The sequence below is a fragment of the Oncorhynchus nerka genome, linkage group LG24 (genome assembly GCF_034236695.1).
Source record: "Oncorhynchus nerka isolate Pitt River linkage group LG24, Oner_Uvic_2.0, whole genome shotgun sequence".
In the NCBI taxonomy this organism is placed as follows: domain Eukaryota; kingdom Metazoa; phylum Chordata; class Actinopteri; order Salmoniformes; family Salmonidae; genus Oncorhynchus; species Oncorhynchus nerka.
The window spans coordinates 76,704,387-76,723,538 of record NC_088419.1 but is presented as its reverse complement, the minus strand read 5'-3'; the positions used below and the strand labels follow the sequence as shown (position 1 = coordinate 76,723,538).

The following is a 19,152-nucleotide window of genomic DNA, read 5'->3' as shown; positions in this document are numbered from 1 at the left end:
CGTGCTCAGTGTGAACCTGCTTTCATCTGTGAAAAGCACAGGGCGCCAGTGGCGAATTTGCCAATCTTGGTGTTCTCTGGCAAATGCCAAACGTTCTGCACGGTGATGGGCTGTAAGCACCACCCCCACCTGTGGACATAGGGCCCTCATACCACCCTCATGGAGTCTGTTTCTGACCGTTTGAGCAGACACATGCACATTTGTGGCCTGCTGGAGGTCATTTTGCAGGGCTCGCCAGGAAGCATAGGAACTGAGAAGTGGTCTGTAGTCCCCACCTGCAGAACCACTCCTTTATTGGGGGTGTCTTGCTAATTGCCTATAATTTCCACCTGTTGTCTATTCCATTTGCACAACAGCATGTGACATTTATTGTCAATCAGTGTTGCTTCCTAAGTGGACAGTTTGATTTCACAGAAGTGTGATTGACTTGGTGTTACATTGTGTTGTTTAAGTGTTCCCTTTATTTTTTTGAGCAGTGTATATTTAGCTCACGTCGTTATTGAAGATGTTGTCAATAAATGCTGAAGTTTTTTGTTGTTTTTCTCCATCCTGTTTCATTGTTTAATTATGCGTTGATAGTCAATTTTATGTCAAGGTTTTGTTGAGCTGATTGCTGAAGTTGTTTTTGCTGTTTTGCTATTGACATCAGGCCAATGAATTGACTGTTTGTTTGTTCTTGTTGACACGCGTTTGTTTGTTCTTGTTGACACGCGTATGTTGGTTGCTAATGTTTGTTGACAGGCATATGTTGGTTGTTAATATTTGTTTGTTGATGACAGGTGTATGTTGGTTGCTAATATTTGTTTTTGCTTGTTGACAGGCATATGTTGTTGAAGACAACAAGCAGGTGATCTTGGAAGGACAGCTTCATGTGGCACTACAGACCATTGGCAAAGAGGCCTGCTCCCTCAGACAGAAAGAGGTGCACACACTCCAGGCACACACACATGTACATACAGTGCCCTCTGTAATTAGTGGGACAGTGAAGCATTTTATTCTTCTTTTGTCTCTATAATCCAAAAGTTTTGATTTGAAATCAAGCAATGACTGAGGTTAAAGTGCAGACGGTCAACCTTAATTTGAGGGTATTTTCATCCATATCGGGTGAATAATGATGAGAAAGTTAGATGCACGAATATCATACCCCCCAAAAATGCTAACCACCTCTGTTATATAAGGGTAAGAGGTTTGCATATCTTGGGGGTATGATATTTGTGTATCTAACTTTCTGATCATTATTAATGATTCATTCAGGATTATCCGTAATCATGGTAGCATCCACATTACTGTAGAGTTTTTTTTTAGAAACGTTCTATTCTTAATTACAATAAAAGTGACTCTAAAATGACACACTACATTATTTACCATTCATGTCTATTGGCCACAGAATAATCTAAAACACAACAAAAAAAAGAGCAAATGCATCCAACATATTTGTAGACTCAAAAGCTTGATGTACCGTAATTTCTGGACTATTAAGCGCACCTGAATATAAACCGCACCCACAGAATTTAAAAAATATATGTATTTTGTACATAAATAAGCTGCACATGTCTATAAGCCGCAGGTGCCTACCGGTACATTGAAACAAATGAACTTTACACAGCCTTTAAACGAAACACGGCTTGTAACAAAAATAAATAGGCTTTTAAACTAAACACGGCTTGTAACAAAAATAAATAGGCTTTTAAACTAAACACGGCTTGTTACAAAATAAATAGGCTTTTAAACTAAACACGGCTTGTAACAAAAATAAATAGGCTTTTAAACTAAACACGGCTTGTAACAAAAATAAATAGGCTTTTAAACTAAACACGGCTTGTAACAAAAATAAATAGGCTTTAACGAAACACGGCTTGTTACAAAATAAATAGGCTTTAACGAAACACGGCTTGTAACAAAAATAAATAGGCTTTTAAACGAAACACGGCTTGTTACAAAAATAAATAGGCTTTAACGAAACAGGGCTTGTTACAAAAATAAATAGGCTTTTAAACTAAACACGGCTTGTTACAAAAATAAATAGGCTTTTAAACTAAACACGGCTTGTTACAAAAATAAATGGGCTTTTAAACTAAACACGGCTTGTTACAAAAATAAATAGGCTTTTAAACTAAACACGGCTTGTTACAAAAATAAATAGGCTTTTAAACTAAACACGGCTTGTTACAAAAATAAATAGGCTTTTAAACTAAACACGGCTTGTTACAAAATAAATAGGCTTTTAAACTAAACACGGCTTGTTACAAAAATAAATGGGCTTTAACGAAACAGGGCTTGTTACAAAAATAAATAGGCTTTAACGAAACAGGGCTTGTTACAAAAATAAATAGGCTTTTAAACTAAACACGGCTTGTAACAAAAATAAATAGGCTTTAACGAAACACGGCTTGTTACAAAAATAAATAGGCTTTAACGAAACACGGCTTGTAACAAAAATAAATAGGCTTTAACGAAACACGGCTTGTTACAAAAATAAATAGGCTTTAACGAAACAGGGCTTGTTACAAAAATAAATAGGCTTTTAAACAAAACACGGTTTGTTACAAAAATAAATGGGCTTTAACGAAACACGGCTTGTTACAAAAATAAATAGGCTTTTAAACTAAACACGGCTTGTTACAAAAATAAATAGGCTTTTAAACTAAACACGGCTTGTAACAAAAATAAATATGCTTTTAAACTAAACACGGCTTGTTACAAAAATAAATAGGCTTTTAAACTAAACACGGCTTGTTACAAAAATAAATAGGCTTTTAAACTAAACACGGCTTGTTACAAAAATAAATAGGCTTTTAAACAAAACACGGCTTGTTACAAAAATAAATAGGCTTTAATCCCATTGAGAACTTGTGGTCAATCCTCAAGAGGCGGGTGGACAAACAAAAATCCAAATTCTGACAAACTCCAAGCATTGATTATGCAAGAATGGGCTGCCATCAGTCAGGATGTGGCCCAGAAGTTAATTGACAGCATGCCAGGGCGGATTGCGGAGGTCTTGAAAAAGAAGGGTCAACACTGCAAATATTGACTCTTTGCATCAACTTCATGTAATTGTCAATAAGCCTTTGACACTTATGAAATGCTTGTAATTATACTTCAGTATTCCATAGTAACATCTGACAAAAATATCTAAAGACACTGAAGCAGCAAACTTTGTGGAAATTAATATTTGTGTCATTCTCAATACTTTTGGCCACGACTGCGCACACACACCAACTGAAAAGTTGTCTTTTGTCAAAACGTCTAATTATATTTCTCTGAATGTCTCTATCAAGGCATTTTGCCAAAGAGGCCGTTCATTATATTTTGTAACGGCAAAAGTCCTGGACGGGGCAGGCTGCACAATGGCGAACAAATTATGCCACAACAAAATGTCTGTGTAATTACATGTATATAAATGCAGTGTTTGTTTGACACAATGGTCTCTGTTTCTCTGTTGTGTAGTAGGAGGCTTAGGAGATGTATAGATGGTGTGTTGAAATGGCATCTGTCCCTGTGTCCTGACCTCGTGTTGTCTTCCTCTGTCCTGTTGTAGGAGGCTGTGTGTATAATGGTGTGGATTCTGTTGTGTTCCTCTGACCTGTGGAATTGTAGGAGGCTCAAGAGATGGTGCTGCTGAAGTTTAAACCAGAGCTTCCTCCTCCTATAACACGGCCCTCCATGGAACAGCTCTCCCACCTCATCAAGACCAACCTGCACTACCCCGAAAGCTACAGCCACTCCTTCGTACAGAAGAGGTAACACGTCACGCATGCAGACATGTTCACACTCACACACACGCACACACACATTCCATACACAATGCACACAGACATGTTCACACTCACACACACGCACACACACACATTCCATACACAATGCACACAGACATGTTTGCACGCATGCATTATCAACCCAGCCAAGAAAAGGGGAGAGATCTCTTTGCTTTTCTCTCTCCCCCCATGCGTCTTGGTACCTGTCCTGGTTGTATGGGTTTGGATGCCACTTGCCCTATAGCAGTATCTATGACTGGACTTCTAAACAGAAGAAAAGAATGGCTCAGGGGCCAGGTGACACCTGGAGCACTGAAATACAGACCAGGGAAGAGACAGGAAGACAGACATGCTAGGGCTGTGATGATAGTGCAATGTGTCTCGCTCTAGCTCTCTCTCTCTGGTCTCCACAGGATATGGGAGTGGAGAATTACTTCTGAACAGGCACTATACTAATCTACTCTAAACTGAAACCGTTCATGAGGAATCTGTCAGCCTGCCTGTCCCAAGGGTGGTTGTTTGTGTGACACGCGTACTCTCGCATAATTCACTAGTCAGAACTGGACTTACACGATTATCTTTTGACATGATTTTGTTCTAAACTCTATTAATGTAATTATTTCTAGAACTGTTGTTGCTGGCAGAAGAGAGGTGCTTTGAGGAGATTAAATTATAACTATTAGTGTGGTTTGGAGACAGTGAGGAGAAACAGACTGATAGTCAGGAACCTTAAGTGCAGTGCTTTAGTTAATGTGACATAGAATGAGTATAATAACCCCCTCACCCCCCTCCCTCGCCCCCGCTGTCGCTCACTCCCCCCTCCCTTTTCTCCCCCTCGCTGTCGCTCACTCCCCTCCCTTTTCTCCCCCTCACTACCCGCCCTCTGCCTCTCTCCCCCTCTGTCTATATGTAGTCTCTGTATGGTTCCAGTCATTTTGACTCTATCTAACTGCTCCCTGGCTCAAGTTGATGCCATCATTGACCTTCGACACAAAACTACCAGGTAAATATAATCACACGCACACCCACAGTAGTCCCTAGTCCTATTTTCTCCTATTAGTGCGTTAGCTCCGCACTGTACTGTTAAAGATGCAATATTTAACTTTTTGGGCGACCCGACTAAATTCACGTAGAACTTGTACTTGTAGATCTGTCATTCTCATTGAAGGCAAGTCTAAGAAGCAGTAGATATGTTCTATGTGCACTATTTCTACGCTTCCCTTGCTTAATCTTTCACTTTTGCATCTTTTGGTTTTGTACATCAGCTTCAAAATACAATCTTTTTGGTTATGAAAAATATATTTCACAGCGGTTTAGATGACGCAATGATTCTCTACATGATACTTAATTGTTTTGTCACAAACTTAAATTAGGCACACTTAGAATTTCAGCAACCAGGAAATGACGGAGCGATTTCTGCACAGTGCATCTTTAAATCTGCCATCTATTCCTCATGTCCCTGAGCAAATGTTTACCTGATAACTGCATCCCGTTCATCCTCCAGGTTTTAATTTTCATTGTTTTCCTCTCATCCCCCTCTTTCATCATCCCTTTTTCTCTCTCTCTTCCTCCCTCCATCAGTCCTGAGTCTCTTGAGGTGCACGGTTCATTTACATGGCTGGGCCAGACTCAATACAAGCTGCAGTTGAGGGCACAGGAAGTGATGAGGCTGCCGCTGAGAGCCGGCTTCCTGCATGCGGGCGTCTATAACCTGGGAACTGCACGGGTCTTCGCCAAGCTGGCGGACCAGGGAGCCATGTGTGAGACCAGCCAGCAGACGGCCACGCCTGCACTAATCATCATTAACAGCACCTGAACATTGTCCTGCCCCCCATCATCAACTATGAATTAACCACCATCTGTCAATCATCACTACTAAGACTCCCCATTGGTTGGCAACAACAGGGTTGAGAGCTCAGAGACCCACCCAGCAAGAAATATCTTCCAAATCCCACATCACCCGCTCTTTACGATCAACAATGCTTGAACACTGGGCTGTCTTCATTAGGCATAAACCTGAAGAAAACAGGGAGGGACTACTTGAAAGGCTATTTTTCATTTTCTGTTGCAACAGGTTTTACTACAGTGTGTGCCCTAATGATTAGGATCCTAATTCTGCCTGCCCGCCCACCCAACAATAACCAATGAACAATTATCTGCAAATCACCACTACCAAGGCTCCCCATTGGTTAAGAAACTGTTGAAAGCTCGGAACCAGCTACCAAGCAGAAATATCTTTCCACCAAGTCTCAAATCATCCACTCCACTCCCTAAAAATTTGACCCATTTTTCCAAACTAGTACACTCAATACTGGACTAAGGAAAGCAGTTTTGATGTAAGATGTATTTAAAAAAATATATAAAATGTTTGAATGGAATTGGGCATCAATTGAGCTTGTAACCACTGCGATGGTCAGACTGTTGTTAAATAAACCCCCCAGTAGCTATGTTATGTCCCAGCAACAAAGCAAAGCATCATGGACTTACATGTGGAAGAAGGATCTGTTTTCTCTCTGTGTATTATTCCTCTGTCATCTCAGCTGATGCACTTTGGTTTTGACCTTTTTTATTTGATGAAATTGACCTGTGAACGGGGAGGAGAACAGACATGCTGTTGCCGTCTGAGTTTACAACATCTTGTCTCCTACGACACTGGCGTCATTTGTCTACCGCCAGAGATTTATTTTTATTTTTAGTGTTGAAAAACTAATCGCATGTTGTTGAGCAGTTGTCACCGTGGCGACAGATGTCGTTTACTTCTTGGATTAACCAGGATGAGAAAGTAGGAAAAACTGCCTCTGCCTCAATGAGACTGACCATGACCAGGGTTTTCTGTTGTGTAGTCACATGGACCAGACCATCAGCGCATCACAAACATTTTAGAATATGACCCAGCGTTTAACCACTATACTACAGTATGTGACTGACAAACAAACTGACTGAGAGGTTCTAATACAGATACTGCCTGCCCGCCTGTCTGTGAGCCTGTCTGTGAGCCTGTAGTCCATCTGGACTGACCGTGCTGTCAGTCACCACGTGCACACATTTAGTTTTCTACAAAACAAACAAACCAACGTATGAACCAGTAAAGTCAACATGATCCCTATACATCTCCCTCATTGGACCTCCACCTTCTGCTCAAGCTGTTATTTAAATGTATGTATTTACTCAAATGCTTTTCAGATGATGTATTATATTTATAACAAATGTACTGTAAATAGAAATAAAAATGTAACCAATGATGTGGGCTGTGAGAAAGTAACCGTCTCCCCTATGTGTGCAATGTGTAGACAATGTTGTGATTTGTAGTTATACTTTATAGACTGACTGAGTTTTAGGATGTTTTCCAAATGGCATCCTATTCTCCGTTACACTACTTTTGACCAGAGGCCTATGCGCACTATAAAGGGAATGGGGTGCCATTTGGGAAGCAGACATAGGCTGCGTTTAGAGGCAGCCCAATTCAGATTTGTTCTACCTCACTAATTTGTCTTTTGACCAATAAGATCAGCTCTGAAAAAGATCTGATGTGATTGGCAACATTAGTGACTTCCTCTTTTATTATGGTTTAAGGAAGGGTTGATTGTAGATGCAATGAATGTAGTCCAAACTTCAATTAGCCTCTGTTCGTCTGCTTCGTCTGAATGCCATCTCTGCTAAATAGATTGCACTTATTATGCTTTTTATGATTTGAATGCATTAAGAGCGATGTCTTCATTCTGTCCTGTCACTCTTTCTTGCTGGCACACACACTTGCACTTCCTTGGCATTGCATCAGGATCAAGGTATAGTCAATCAATGAAATATTTTATAAAGCCCTTTTTACATAGGCAGTTGTCACAAACTGACAAAGCTACTTACCTGGGGAGGCAGGTAGCCTAGTGGTTAAATGTTGAGCCAGTACCTGAAATTTCACTGGCTTGAATCCCAGAATTGACTACGTGAACAATCTGTCGGTGCCCTTCAACAATTGCTCCTGTAAATCACTCTGGGTTAAAGTATCTGCTAAATGATGACAATATAAATATATAGTTCCAGTCATAAGTTTGGACACATACTCATTGAAGGGTTTCTTTATTTTGACTATTTGCTACATTGTAGAATAATAGTGAAGACATCAAAACTTAAGAAATAACACACATGGAATCATGTAGTAACCAAACAAGTGTAAAACATATGTACACATCCTGACATGCATACATACATACCCAGCCTAAAACCCCAAAGAGCAAGCAATGCAGATGTAGAAGCATAGTGGGTATGAAAAGAAAGTCAGGAAACTAAGAAGAAAAAACTGGATCCGAAGGAGTAGCCAGTCAGTCCTCTTGCATACTTACGAGCCCCTAACCAACAGTGCAGTTAAATTAAATACGGATAAGAATAAGAAATACAAGGAACTTGAAGCTCTCAACCTGCATTGCAGCGCTGTCGATGAGAATGTGGGCATGCTCGGTCCTCTTTTTCCTGTAGTCCACAATCAACTCCTTTGTCTTGATCACGTTGAGGGAGAGGTTGTTGTCCGGGCACCACACGGCCAGGTCTCTGACCTCCCTATAGGCTGCCTCGTTGTCGGTGATCGGGCCTACCACTGTTGTTTGATCTGCAAACTTAATGATGGTGTTGGAGTCGTGCCTGACTGTGCAGTCATGAGTGAACAGCGAGTATAGGAGTGGACTGAGCACGTACCCCTGAGGGGCCCATGTGTTGAGGATCAGATCAGCGTGGCGGATGTGTTCTTACCTACCCTTACCATCTAGGGTCGGCCCGTCAGGAATTCCAGGATCCAGTTGCAGAGGGAGGTGTTTAGTCCCAGGGTCAGCTTATTGATGAGCTTTTATGGCACTGTGGGGTTGAATGCTGAGCTGTAGTCAGTGAATAGTATTCTCACATAGGTGCTCCTTTTGTCCAGGTGGGAAGGGGCAGTGTGGAGTGCAATAGATTGTATCATCTGTGGATCTGTGGGGCAGTATGCAAATTGGAGGGGGTCTAGGGTTTCTGAGATAATGGTGTTGATGTGAGCCATGACCAGCCTTTCATGGCTACAGACGTGAGTGCTACGGGTCGGTAGTCATTTAGTCAGGTTACCTTTGTGTTCTTGGGCACAGGCACTATGGTTGTCTGCTTAAAACATGTTGGTATTACAGACTCGGACAGGGAGAGGTTAAAAATGTAAGTGAAGTCACTTGCCAGTTGGTCAGCGCATGCTCGCAGTACATGTCCTGGTAATCCGCCTGGCCCTGCGGCCTTGTGAATGTTGACCTGTTTAAAGGTTTTACTCACATCAGCTGCGGAGAGCGTGATCACAGTCTTCCGGAACCGCTGGTGCTCTTATGCATGTTTCAGTGTTATTTGCCTCAACGAGCATAGATGTGGTTTAGCTCGTCTGGTTGGCTTGTGTCACTGGGCAGCTCTCGGGTATGCTTCCCTTTGTAGTCTATAATGGTTTGCAAGCCCTGCCACATCCGACGAGCGTCAGAGCCTGTGAACTACGATTCAATCTTAGTCCTGTATTGAAGCTTTGCCTGTTTGATGGTTCGTCGGAGGGCATAGCGGGATTTCTTATAAGCTTCCGGGTTAGAGTCCTGCTCTTTGAAAGCGGCAGCTCTACCATTTAGCTCAGTGTGGATGTTGCCTGTAATCCATGGCTTCTGGTTGGGGTATATGCGTACTGTCACAGTGGGGACGACATCATCGATGCACTTATTGATGAAGCCAATGACTGATGTCATGTACTCCTCAATGCCATCAGAGGAATCACAGAACATATTCCAGTCTGTGCTAGCAAAATGGTCCTGTAGCTTAGCATCTGCTTCATCTGACCACTTTTTCATTGACCTAGCCACTGGTGCTTCCTGCTTTAATTTTGGCCTGTAAGCAGGAATCAGGAGGATAGAATGATGGTCAGATTTGCCAAATGGAGGGTGTGTGAGAAGTTTGTATGTGTCTCTGTGTGTGGAGTAAAGGTGGTCCAGAGCTTGTTTTTTTCCCTCTGGTTGCACATTTAACATGCTGATAGAAATTTGGTAAAACGGATTTATGTTTCTCTGCATTAAAGACCCCGGCTACTAGGAGCACTGCCTCTGGTTGAGCATTTGTTTGCTTATGGCGGAATACAACTCATTCAATGGTTTCTTTGTGCCAGCCTCTGACTGTGGTGGTATGTAAACCGCTACAAAAAATACACATGAAAACACTCTGGGTAGATAGTGTGATCTACAGCTTATCATGAGATACTCTACCTCAGGTGCACAATAACTCGAGACGTCCTTGGATATCATGCACCCGCTGTTATTTACAAAAATACGTAGTCCGCCGCCCCTTGTCTTACAAGACGCTGCTGTTCTATGCTGCTGGACAGCGTATAACCAGCCAGCTGTATGTTGAAAGTGTCGTCGTCCAGCCAAGATTCGGTGAAGCATAAGATATTACAGTTTTGATTGTCCCGTTTGTAGTTTAGTCTTGCCTGTAGGTCATGTATTTTATTCTCCAAAGATTGCACGTTTGCTAACAGAATGGAAGGAAGTGGGGGTTTATTCAATCGCCTACGAATTCTCAGAACACAGCCCGCCCTCTGGCCCTTTTTTCTCTGCCTCTTCACGCAAATCAAGGGGGATCTGGGTTTGTTCCCGAGTAAGCAGTATATTGTTTGCATCGGGCTCGTCAAAGGAAAAAAGGATTCTGCCAGTCCATGGTGATTAATCGCAGTCTTGATGTCCAGAATTTTGGGGGGGTCATAAGAGACTGTAGCGGTAACATTATGTAAAAAATAGCTTTAAAAAAACAAGTTACAAACAACGCAAAAAAACAAACAAACACAATCGGTTGGGGACTGCTAAAAATACTTATTTAGATAAGTATTCAGACCCTTTATTCAGTACTTTGTTGAAGCACCTTCAGCAGTGATTACAGACTCAAGTCTTCTTGGTTATGATGCTACAAGCTTGAAACAACTGTATTTGGGGACTTTATTACTTTCTTTTCTGCAGATCCTATCAAGCTCTGTCAGGTTGGATGGGATGCATCGCTGCACAGCTATTTTCAAGTTTCTCGAGATGTTCGATCGGGTTCAAGTCCGGCCTCTGGCTGGGCCACTCAAAGACATGCAGAGACTTGTCGCGAAGACGCTCCTACTTTGTCTTGGCTGTGTGCTTAGGGGTGTTGTCTTGTTGGAAGGGGAACCTTTGCCCCAGTCTTTGGACCTGAGTGCTCTGGATCAGGTTTTCATCAAGGATCTCTCTGTACTTTGCTCCATTCAATTTCCCCTCGATCCTGACTAGTCTCCCAGTCCCTGCCACTGAAAAACATCCCCACAGCATGATGCTGTCACCACCATGCTTCACTGTAGGGATGGTTACAGGTTTCCTCCAGATGTGACACTTTGCATTCAGGCCAAATAGTTCATTCTTGGTTTCATCAGACCATAGATTCTTGTTTCATGGTCTGAGTCCTTTAGGTGCCTTTTGGCAAACTCCAAGCGGGCTGTTGTGCCTTTTAGTGAGGAGTGGCTTCCCGCCTGGCCAGTCTACCATAAAGTCCTGATTGGGGGAGGGCTGTGGAGATGGTTGTCCTTCTGGAAGGTTCTCCCATCTCCACAGCGGAACTCTAGAGCTCTGTCAGAGTGACCATCGTTTTTTTGGTCACCTCCCTGACCAAGGCCCTTCTCCCCCAATTGCTTAGTTTGGCAGGGCAGCCAGCTCTAGGAAAAGTCTTGGTGGTTCCAAACTTCTTCCATTTAAGAATGATGGAGGCCACTGTGTTCTTGGGGACCTTCAATGCTGCAGAATTGTTTTGGTACCCTTTCCCAGATCTGTGCCTTGACTCAATCCTGTCTCAGCTCTACGGACAATTCCTTTGACGCCATGGTTTGGTTTTTGCTCTGACACGGATGTGTACCTTTCCAATCAATTGAATTCACCACACGTGGACGCCAATCACGTTGAAGAAACATCTCAAGGATGATCAATGGAAACGGGATGCACCTGAGCTCAATTTCGTGTCTCATAGCAAAGGGTCTGAATACTTATGTAAATAAGGTATTTAAAATAAAATAAAAGTAATTTATACATTTACAAACATTTCGAAAAACATGCTTTCGCTTTGTTATTATGGGGTATTGAGTATAGGTTGAATAGGAATTGTTTTTATTTAATCCATTTTAAAATAATGCTGTAACGTAACAAAATGTACAAAAAGTCTAGGGGTTTAAATCATTTTCTAATGCACTGTACATGGCCATTAAGGCCAGATTGTTCTTCAAGACATTCAAACGTTCATAGCTGACAAGCAGTGTCAAATAATAACCATAGTGGTTATAGAGGGTGCAACAGTTCAATGTCAGTTGGCTTTTCATAGGCGAACATTCTGATATCGAGACAGCAGGTCTGGGAGAGAGTCCACTCACAGACACATGCTACAGTAATGTCTAGCTGCCTGTAGGAGTTTGCAAGACATCACAAACCTATCTGGGATCAGGCTAAGTAATGGCTCCTTCCCCTGATTATCCCTGACCACTCAAACCCTTCATTGGAATTCTCCCAGTAGCAACACCCTTGGCTCCTACTCCTCTCAATTTACAGCTGTGCCAAATGGTGACAATTGGACACTCATCTCTTCATGGGCTCTTTGATGCGCACCTTCAAAAAGCATATTACAATGCTTTTTTAGCGCTCTCCAGTTAACCCCATGTTGCAAGACAACCAGTGACAGGTATGTGACATACCTAGGTTGACAAAGCTTGCTGTAAATTCAGAGCACAAGATATTACAATAATAATACAATAGGCCAAGAACTTTGTTGTCCATAGTGACAGAAAACAACAGTAATGTGTTTTCTGCTCTATTCTATGTGTTTTCTGCTCTAACTTCCGGTGCACGTTTACAGTGAACACTGAGGCTGTACCCTTACAGTTTTAGACAGTGACTATTTGAGCATAATGTAGGCCTACAAACAAAACAAATGGAGCAAATCCTATAACATTTTCACATGGAAATAGCTTTCGATTTCTATGATATAGCCTGCAGTAGCCTATATGTGGTGTTCATTGCAGACTTACACTGCATGAGACTTTTAAGAATGTTTTTACATTATTTGCAGTTGTATTATGGATCTCCATTAGTTCCTGCCAATGCAGCAGCTACTCTTCCTGGGGTCCAGCAACATAAGACGGGTACATACAGTTTAAAATACTACATGACATTACATTTCATAACACCTGACCCAACACTTTCAGTGTGTTCCCTCAGGCCACCACTCCATCACCACATATCTACAATACAAAATCATTGTGTGTGTGTCCTATCGTGTGTGTGTGTGTGTCTCTTCACAGTCCCTGATGTTCCATACGGTGTATTATCTGGTTTTTTAAAATCCGATTCTACTGCTTGCATTAGTTACCTGATGTGGGATAGAGTTCCATGTAGCCATGGCTCTATGTAGTACTGTGTGCCTCCCATAGTCTGTTCTTGACTTGGATTGTGAAGAGACCTCTGGTGACATGTCTTGAAGAGTATGCATGGGTGACTGAGCTGTGTGCTAGTAGTTTAAACAGACACCTCGGTGCATTCAGAATGTCAACACTTCTTACAAAAACAGTTAATGATGAAGTCACTCTCTCCTCCACTTTGAGCCATGAGAGATTTACATACATATTATTCATGTTAGCTCTCCGAGTACATTTAATGGCCAGCCATGCTGCCCTGTTCTGAGCCAACCGTTACTTTCTGAGATCCCTCTTTCTGGTACCTGACCACATCACTGAACAGTAGTCCAGGTGCAAAAAAACTAGAACCCGTAGGACATGGCCGTTTACAATCCAGGGTTACTCCAAGCAGTTTATTACAAGATTTAGTTGAGATTTATGGTTATGTGAATGATTTGTCCCGAATAAAATGCTTTTATTTGGATTTTTAAATATTTAGGACTAACTTATTCCTTGCCACCAATTCTGAAACTAACTGGTGCTCTTTATTAAGCGTTGAATTCCTGGTTCTACCTGGATTATGTTGGACATGCTTCCATTAAAGAACACCCTCTGTGTTCTGTTAGACTGGTAACTCTTTATCCACAATATAACAGGGGGTGTAAATCCATAACACATGTTTTTCCATCAGCAGACTATGATTGATAATGTTAAAAGCCGAGCTGAAGTCTAACAAAACAGCTCCCACAATCTTTTTACCATCAATTTCTCTCAGCCAATCATTAGTGATTTGTGTAAGTGCTGTGCTTGTTGAATGTCCTTCCCTATACGTGTGCTAAAAGTCTGTTGTCAATTTGTTTACAGTAAAATAGCATTGTATCTGGTAAAACACCATTTTCCAAAAGTTTACTCGGGGTTGGTAACAGGCTGATTGGTCAGCTATTTGAGCCAGTAAATGTGGATTTACTATTCTTGGGTAGCGGAATTACTTTTGCTTCCCTCCATGCCTGAGGGCACACGCATTTGCTTAGATTGAAGATATCTCAAATATCATTGGCAATATAGTCAATTATTATCCTCAGTAATTTTCCATCCAAGTTGTCAGACCCCGGTGGCTTGTCATTGTTGATAGACAACAATAATTGTTTTATTTCTTCCACACTCACTTTACATCATTCTAAATTACAATGCTTGTCTTTCATAATTTAATCAGTTATACATGGATGAGTAGCATTTCTGGCTGGCATGTAATGCCTAAATTTGCTAATCTTTCCAATTAAAAAATCATTAAAGTAGTTGGCAATGGGTTTTGTGAGGAATGAGCCATCTGATTCAATGAATGATGGAGCAGAGTTTGCCTTTTTTTCCCCAGAATGTCATTTATTAAGGTGCTCCAAAGCTTGTTACTATCATTCTTTGTATGTATCTTTGTTTTATAGTGTAGTTTATTTTTCTTCAGTTTAGTCACATGATTTATCAATTTGCAGTATGTTTGCCAGTCAGTTGTGCAGCCAGACTTATTTGCCATTCCTTTTGCCTCATCCCTCTCAACCAAACCATTTTTCAGTTCATCAATCCACAGGGATTTAACAGTTTTCACAGTAATTTTCTTAATGGGTACATGCGTATTAGTAACTAGGATAAGCAATATCATAAGTGTCAAGTGCAGCATCTAGCTGCTCCTCATTACACACATACCAGCAAATATTCTTTACATCAACAACAGGAATCACTACAAAACTTATTATATGACCTCATATACTATGTTAGGTCCAGCCTTTGGAACTTTGGTTGTCCTTGATATGGCTACTATATTGTGATCACTACATCCTATGGATTTGGAAACTGCTTTGAAGCAAATTTCTGCAGTATTTGTTAAGATGTGATCCATACATGTTGACGATTTCATTCCTGTACTGTTTGTAACTACTCTGGTAGGTTGACTGATAACCTGAACCAGGTTGCAGGCACTAGTTATCGTTTGAAGCTTTCTCTTTAGTGGGCAGCTTTATGAATGCTGGTCAATATTCAAATCACCCAGACAATATACCTCTCTGTTGAAATCATATACATTACCAAGCATTTCACACATGTTATCCAGATACTGACTTGGTGGTATATAGCAGCTTCCCACCAGAATGGGCTGCAGGTGAGGCAGAGGAACCTGTAGCTATATTTCTAAAACAATATTTAACATGAGATTCTCTCTAAGCTTTACAGGAATGTATTTTTTTAAATGGTCTGTAACTCCATAGGCCAAACAGCTGACTAAATCACATTGTATGTTGCAAGAAACCACTTTTAAAAAAATACAATTATTATTATTACAATACAGATAATTAAACAATGTAAGCTCACCCTCTGCCTATTGGCTTATTTGCATATTCAAGCCTGTCTCAATGCAACACTGCCCCTTTAAGACAAACTTTTTACCTGGCTGGCTTTTCAAAGACAGCTTGAAATGTCATCTACGCGTTTCCTGCTCTTGTGAGAAGCAGTAACTCCCCATTGCTGACCTACAGTCGTGGCCAAAAGTATTGAGAATGACACAAATATTAATTTCCACAAAGTTTGCTGCTTCAGTGTATTTAGATATTTTTGTCAGATGTTACTATGGAATACTGAAGTATAATTACAAGCATTTCATAAGTGTCAAAGGCTTTTATTGACAATTACATTAAGTTGATGCAAAGAGTCAATATTTGCAGTGTTGACCCTTCTTTTTCAAGACCTCTGCAATCCGCCCTGGCATGCTGTCAATTAACTTCTGGGCCACATGATGGCAGCCCATTCTTGCATAATCCATGCTTGGTGTTTGTCAGAATTTGTGGGTTTTTGTTTGTCCACCCGCCTCTTGAGGATTGACCACAAGTTCTCAATGGGATTAAGGTCTGGGGAGTTTCCTGGCCATGGACCCAAAATATTGATGTTTTGTTCCCCGAGCCACTTAGTTATCACTTTTGCCTTATGGCAAGGTGATCCATCATGCTGGAAAAGGCATTATTCGTTACCAAACTGTTCCTGGATGGTTGGGAGAAGTTGCTCTTGGAGGATGTGTTGGTACCATTCTTTATTCAAGGCTGTGTTCTTAGGCAAAATTGTGAGTGAGCCCACCCCCTTGGCTGAGAAGCAACCCCACACATGAATCATCTCGGGATGCTTTACTGTTGGCATGACACAGGACTGATGGTAGCGCTCACCTTGTCTTCTCTGGACAAGCTTTTTTCCGGATGCCTCAAACAATCGGAAAGGGGATTCATCAGAGAAAATATCTTTACCCCAGTCCTCAGCAGTCCAATCCCTATACCTTTTGCAGAATATTAGTCTGTCGCTGATGTTTTTCCTCAAAATAAGTGGCTTCTTTGCTGCCCTTCTTGACACCAGGCCATCCTCCAAAGATCTTTGTGTGATCTCACTGTGCGTGCAAATGCACTCTCACCTGCCTGAGACGGTTCTGGCGCTTGTTGGACTTTCTTGGGTGCCCTGAAGCCTTCTTCACAACAATTGAACCGTTCTCCTTGAAGTTCTTGATGATCCGATAAATGGTTGATTTAGGTGCAATCTTACTGGCAGCAATATCCTTGCCTGTAAAGCCCTTTTTGTGCAAAGCAATGATGAACGCACGTGTTTCCTTGCAGGTAACCATGGTTGACAGAGGAAGAATAATGATTCCAAGCACTACCCTCCTTTTGAAGCTTCCAGTCTGTTATTCGAACTCAATCAGCATGACAGAGTGATCTCCAGCCTTGTCCTCGTCAACACTCACACCTGTGTTAACAAGAGAATCACTGACATGTCAGCTGGTCCTTTTGTGGTACGGCTGAAATGCAGTGGAAATGTTTTTTGGGGATTCAGTTCATAGGCATTGCAAAGAGGGACTTTGCAATTAATTGCAATTCATCTGATCACTCTTCATAACATTTTGGAGTATATGCAAATTGACATCATACAAACTGAGACAGCAGACTTTGTGAAAATGTATATTTGTGTCATTCTCAACTTTTGGCCACGACTGTAAACTTGTCTATAATTGGGCTAATAACTCGCTAACTTGAAAATAATATCAACAAATTTGCAAACGCTCTGCGCTGTGATCTGATCTGATCTGAAAAGCGCATTCACTTGCGTGTGGGCTACCCCTGACAATATATGTATACTCTGTTGCGCTCTGGCTCTCCCTACAACAAAACCATAGACTCAGTCTTGCATAGTTAGATTTGTTCCATTGAAAAGGGGATGATTGAATGTTGATTTGATAACAGAAAAACACGTTGATCTATATACTGCAAACTAATTAGGCGAACTCGTCTCTGCGCGGCTTAGCATTTCTTCTGCGCGGCAGTCCTAGAGGAAGTGCGGCACGCGCGCAGTTTAGGGTTAACATTGGTGACAAGTAGGCTATACTCGAACCTCGTATGGTGCTATTTCCGTATGTTATTTTGCCGGAAAAATAAACGTTTCTTTTTAGCCTATTGAGTTAAGGGATGTTTTAGATTCCCTTGACTTCAGGTAAAGGGTAAACGTGCATCACTTCCAATAATGTTAAATCAAATGCTCCAATGACCTATCTGTTTCGTGCTCGAGTGTTTTATCACGCATTTGACTGACACACCTGCACACGCCACAACCTGAGCAATCTCGTTCAACACAGAACTAAAATCTAACTTAATTCGGTCTGATATGTTTACTTAGTCTGCCAACGAGAGACTACTTAATACCCGAGGTAAGCACGTGCACCCGGGGGCCTTCTTGTCCCTTTGGTTTTATGATCGGATGACCTATCTTGATTTTCTGAAAAACTCGAAAAATCTTAAAACATTTGGCTATATTACTTATGAGTTATGAAAAAGCGTTGGCTATTTCCCAGAAACCGTATTTGGTTAGGCTATTATAGCACCTTAATAATAACAGACGGGCAACCACGTTTTGAGGTTGGTTTATTATCCTTTTCTGAAAAATAATTAGATAATTGTGTTGTCGAACATGGAAGGGGCACTCGAGGCGCGCTCGGCTCAGCGGTATCTTCAATACCTGACCTCGGCTGTGGGGTGGGAAAGTGACCTCATTCACAGAGTCGTTCTTTCGGAAAATAACACAATGGGTTCATTAATTGGTCTGATAAGCATGTGTATAAATCTCCCACCCAAAAAGGGCTGTTCCCCAGCGCAAACTAGTAGCTTTAAATCCGAATTTTTCGATATATTCAAAGAAATCTGCCGACACCCGGGTGAACTGGCATGTCGTGTCGTCATTGACTAATCCCGCGGCATGCTGGGCTTTTTTAAATTGACTAAATACTGAGTTCGCCACTACTGCCCCACTGCCATGCGCGTTGAGCCGGAGGATATTGGATTTTGGTACACACCTCTCCCGTTACCCACGTTTCGCGCTGTACCTGATGAACTGCCATTCTGATTTAACACGAGAGGAAGTGTCCTATTCACGCGTTGTCATGAACGTCTTTTGAACGTGTGAAACCGTTTCCGTTCACTCACAGGTGAAGTGTCAACTGCGCACAGGCATCCTCGCGCCATGACCGGAGGAGTTCCCTCGATTCACAGGGAATTATACAGACTGAGACTGGCAGAGTCAGAGAACCACCGAGAGGTAAGGTTCTATGTACTGGGAGAGGGCGGTGGGTGGGTGATTTTGGTCAGAGGATGTATATAGGATGGATAGCCACAGGTGCCGCATGCGTCAGACCTGACAAAGAATTGTAGGCTATGTGGATGACAGCACGGAGGGTTTTGTTTGCTGTAACAATTGGGAATGTTGGTCAACCTTACGCTTTACAATGGCGCACAGCCACAGTTGGATTCCACAGTGACAGAGCTGTCAGGATACGCGACCCGAAACAGCGAGAATAAGGAGACTGTCATACTGACCATGGGGCAGTCCCTGCCACACTGCGCGCTCATGCTGGGCACAGTTGGACCTGCTGCGTATAAATGGTTTTACTCTGTGCACTGTCAGTGATAG

General features: G+C 41.8%; 2 protein-coding genes across 7 annotated transcripts in view; both read left to right on the top strand.

Annotated features, from left to right (window-relative positions):
• Positions 1-7,017, top strand: part of trappc8 (trafficking protein particle complex subunit 8) — a 99,235-nt gene extending 92,218 nt beyond the window's left edge. For 5 of the 6 annotated variants that reach the window (XM_029633129.2, XM_029633126.2, XM_029633127.2 and 2 more), the window contains 4 exons: positions 821-922; positions 3,598-3,740; positions 4,669-4,758; positions 5,337-7,017. In XM_029633129.2, coding sequence (XP_029488989.2) covers positions 821-922; positions 3,598-3,740; positions 4,669-4,758; positions 5,337-5,571 — 570 coding nt within the window. In that variant the 3' untranslated portion in view covers positions 5,572-7,017. Of the gene's footprint in view, positions 1-820; positions 923-3,538; positions 3,741-4,668; positions 4,759-5,336 lie in introns of those variants that run through there. The other variant, XM_029633131.2, reaches the window with a different exon arrangement.
• An 11,492-nt stretch (positions 7,018-18,509) lies between these two features.
• Positions 18,510-19,152, top strand: part of b4galt6 (UDP-Gal:betaGlcNAc beta 1,4- galactosyltransferase, polypeptide 6) — a 58,956-nt gene continuing 58,313 nt past the window's right edge. The window contains exon 1 of the mRNA XM_065009166.1: positions 18,510-18,780. The gene's annotated coding sequence lies outside the window, so the exon portion shown is untranslated. The remainder of the gene's footprint in view (positions 18,781-19,152) is intronic.